Source organism: Cephus cinctus, unplaced genomic scaffold (genome assembly GCF_000341935.2).
Source record: "Cephus cinctus unplaced genomic scaffold, Ccin1 Ccin1_scaffold0103, whole genome shotgun sequence".
NCBI classification, from domain to species: domain Eukaryota; kingdom Metazoa; phylum Arthropoda; class Insecta; order Hymenoptera; family Cephidae; genus Cephus; species Cephus cinctus.
In genome coordinates, this window is record NW_014332840.1 from 26,336 (window position 1) to 29,298 (window position 2,963).

A 2,963-nucleotide genomic window follows, 5' to 3' on the forward strand; every position below is an offset into this window, starting at 1 on the left:
CTAGCGCGTTGTCGAGTGTTGTCTAGATCATCCATTAAGCTTTCTAGATGATCGTCATAGGTTCTTTCAGCTGATTCACACGCGAAACTTGATGGTATACGTGCTGTTCTACCGTATATTAACTCATGCGGAGTGTATCCTGTTCCTTCGTGATAACTAGTGTTATACGAAAACATTGCCATCTCTAACCACTGGTCCCAGTCGTCTTTGCCTGTTGTAATGTTGTATGTTTCAGATAATCGGCTAGGACTTGGTGTGAGCGTTCGAGTGATCCATTGGATTGTGGTCGGAAGGCAGTGGTTCGCAGTTGTTTGATTTGAAATCGTTTAGCAAATTCTGTCATAAAGGAACTAATGAAACTGCGACCCTGATCCGTTAAAATTGTTTGAGGGGTACCGAATTGGCAAATAAAGTTTTTAGTAAATGCCTCAGCTATTGTACTAGAATCCATTTCACCTATCGGCACAGCGATTGAATATTTTGAGAGATCATCTTGAATAGTTAGGATATAGCGATTTCCGGAAGCAGTGTTCATGGGATATCGAATATCAACTCCGAAAAATATAATTATTGCCGAAACTAAGCTTCAATCGATTGAAGAGCGCACAAAATTTCTATGTAAATGTTATTTAGTAAAAATTCTCTCGAACAAAGATTTAGCTATCTATAACACTGTTTGCCAAACTTACACTTTTTCAAATCGCAATAAGAAGTTGAGAAAATTGAGGATGTTACACTTATGTATAAATGAAATTTTTCAACTGGAATTTTTCTCTGAACGCAACTTTAATATTTACATGTTCGATTATCAAACGATTATTGCAAGCGTTGATGTAAACGTTGAATTTGGCTTAAACCTAAAAAATGATCCGAATCCCAACGTTAAAATACTTGAATTATTATGTAACACCAACGCTCAAGCTCTGTATACTGATGGAAGCAAAATTGCAAACTCTCTTGTTGGTTCTGCATGTATATTTCCTCAAGCCAACTTACAGATCGGTAAAACTTTAAACGCTAACGCTTCAGTATACACCGCAGAATGCGTTGCCCTACTAGATGCCATCAAGTATGTAAAAGACAGTGAATATGAAAACTTCATTATAATGTCAGATTCTCTTAGCGCTTTACAAAACTTGATTAATTCACAATTTTGTATCAGGAAAAATTATTACATTCTTAAAACTAAAGAAATCTATAATAACATTTCATTAACTTCTCCAAACAAATCTGTTAAATTCTATTGGGTTCCGTCCCATTTTGGAATCGAAGGTAACGAGGCTGCCGACGTTCTTGCAAAAAGTTTTACCAACAAAATTAATGTCGATGAATGCAACATCCCGTATACTGATTTCTTTGAAGTATTTAAAAAAGAATCTGTTCTAAATACTCTTTCTAAAGCTGTGGAGGAAAGTAACACTAAAGGAAACATTTATTTTGATTATTACTATTTCACTTCAACTAAACCTTGGTTTGCCAATAAAACTTATTCACGAAATTATATCACTTCCATAAATAGGTGTCGATCCAACCACTACAGTCTAGCAGCCTCGTTAGCTAGAATTCAGATATTAGATAGCCCTATATGTGAATGTAAAGAAGGTATTGAAGATCTAAACCATATTATTTGGCAATGCTCATTATTCGATAATGAAAGAAATTTGCTTCTCAAAAAATTGTTCAAATTAAAACTTCAACTGCCCTTAAGAATCGAAAACATCATCGATAAACCTAACTCCTTCGCTTGTAAATTCGTTGCGAAATTTTTGTTAGCTTGTAAAAAATCTGTATAGTCTGCTTATTTATTTTTGTTTATATAATCTCTACTATTTTGTATTTACTTTTATTTCAATAAAGTAAGCAAAATAAGTCTCTAATGAGACTTAAACGCTATAAATAAAAAAAAAAAAAAATTCCTTTGAGATAGTATGCTTTTGGATCTATTACTGGTGTTTCAGGATTAATGCAACTTTTCTTAATTATATTAAGTTCGGCTCCTGAGTCTATCATCATAACCGGATTACTATATACTTCGGGAGAGTATAGCTTTATTGTTGGGACTCGGGCTGGGTTACCGAGGTGGATGTTTGCAATTCTTCCTTTGATTTTGCTGTCACTGGGCGTATTCCATGTATCTTCTGACTTTCGCCCGATTGTCGAAGATTCGACCCGTTTCCCGAATTGTTCCCAAAGCCCGCATTTTCTCTCTTAAGCGAATTATTATAGGCTCTTTTACGACATTCATCGATTGTATGACCAATATTCTTGCAATAACGACAAACTATCGGTCCGGAATTGGAATTTGAAACGGATGAATTCCTGGAATTAGGATTTTGTCTATTCTGATCGGCTAATAAACGTTTTCGTTTAAAACAATTCTCAATTGCATGTCCGCTTCGCTTACAAAATGAACATTCTATGCCACTTGTTTGGACTGAATTTATGTTAGAATTTTTCGCCTTGATTGGTTTATTACTTGTTGCCGAATTCTGAATCCCATCCTGCAAGGATGTGTAGAATTGATTTTCCTGATCTGCAATTACTGCGGCTTCTAAAGCGTCCGAAAGGTTGCTTAGTAATTTAACTGAGTCCATTCTAGAAACTATTTCCGGTTTCAGTCCTCGAATAAATGACAATACCCAATCTCTATCCAAGTCTCTCAGAAGTTTGACCTCGTCAACTACGCCTCCTTCTGTCTTAGTCCTTTTACGAAGGGCTTCTGCTAGATTTTCTAGGCAAGTACGAAATCGACAGATGTATGATACCAGAGGTTCATCCCTTTTTTGGTGCATAGTTCCCATTTCACCTTGGAATTTGCCCACTGAAGCTAAACCCGAATAGAATTTCTCTAATTCTTTGATAAATCCATCAAAATCTTTGATTCCTTCATTTATAATAAGTGTTTTAGCCTCGTCTTTGAGTTTGTTATGTAATAATCTAACAAAAGGTGGAATGGCAGTTGG

At 35.5% G+C, this 2,963-nt stretch overlaps 1 protein-coding gene across 1 annotated transcript; it reads left to right on the plus strand.

Annotated features, from left to right (window-relative positions):
* Positions 1-573: 573 nt before the first annotated feature.
* LOC112495454 lies at positions 574-1,793 on the plus strand. Its single transcript, XM_025092073.1, has one exon. The coding sequence runs from the start codon at positions 729-731 to the stop codon at positions 1,791-1,793; it is 1,065 nt and encodes a 354-aa protein (XP_024947841.1). The 5' UTR covers positions 574-728.
* The last annotated feature ends 1,170 nt before the right edge of the window (positions 1,794-2,963 follow it).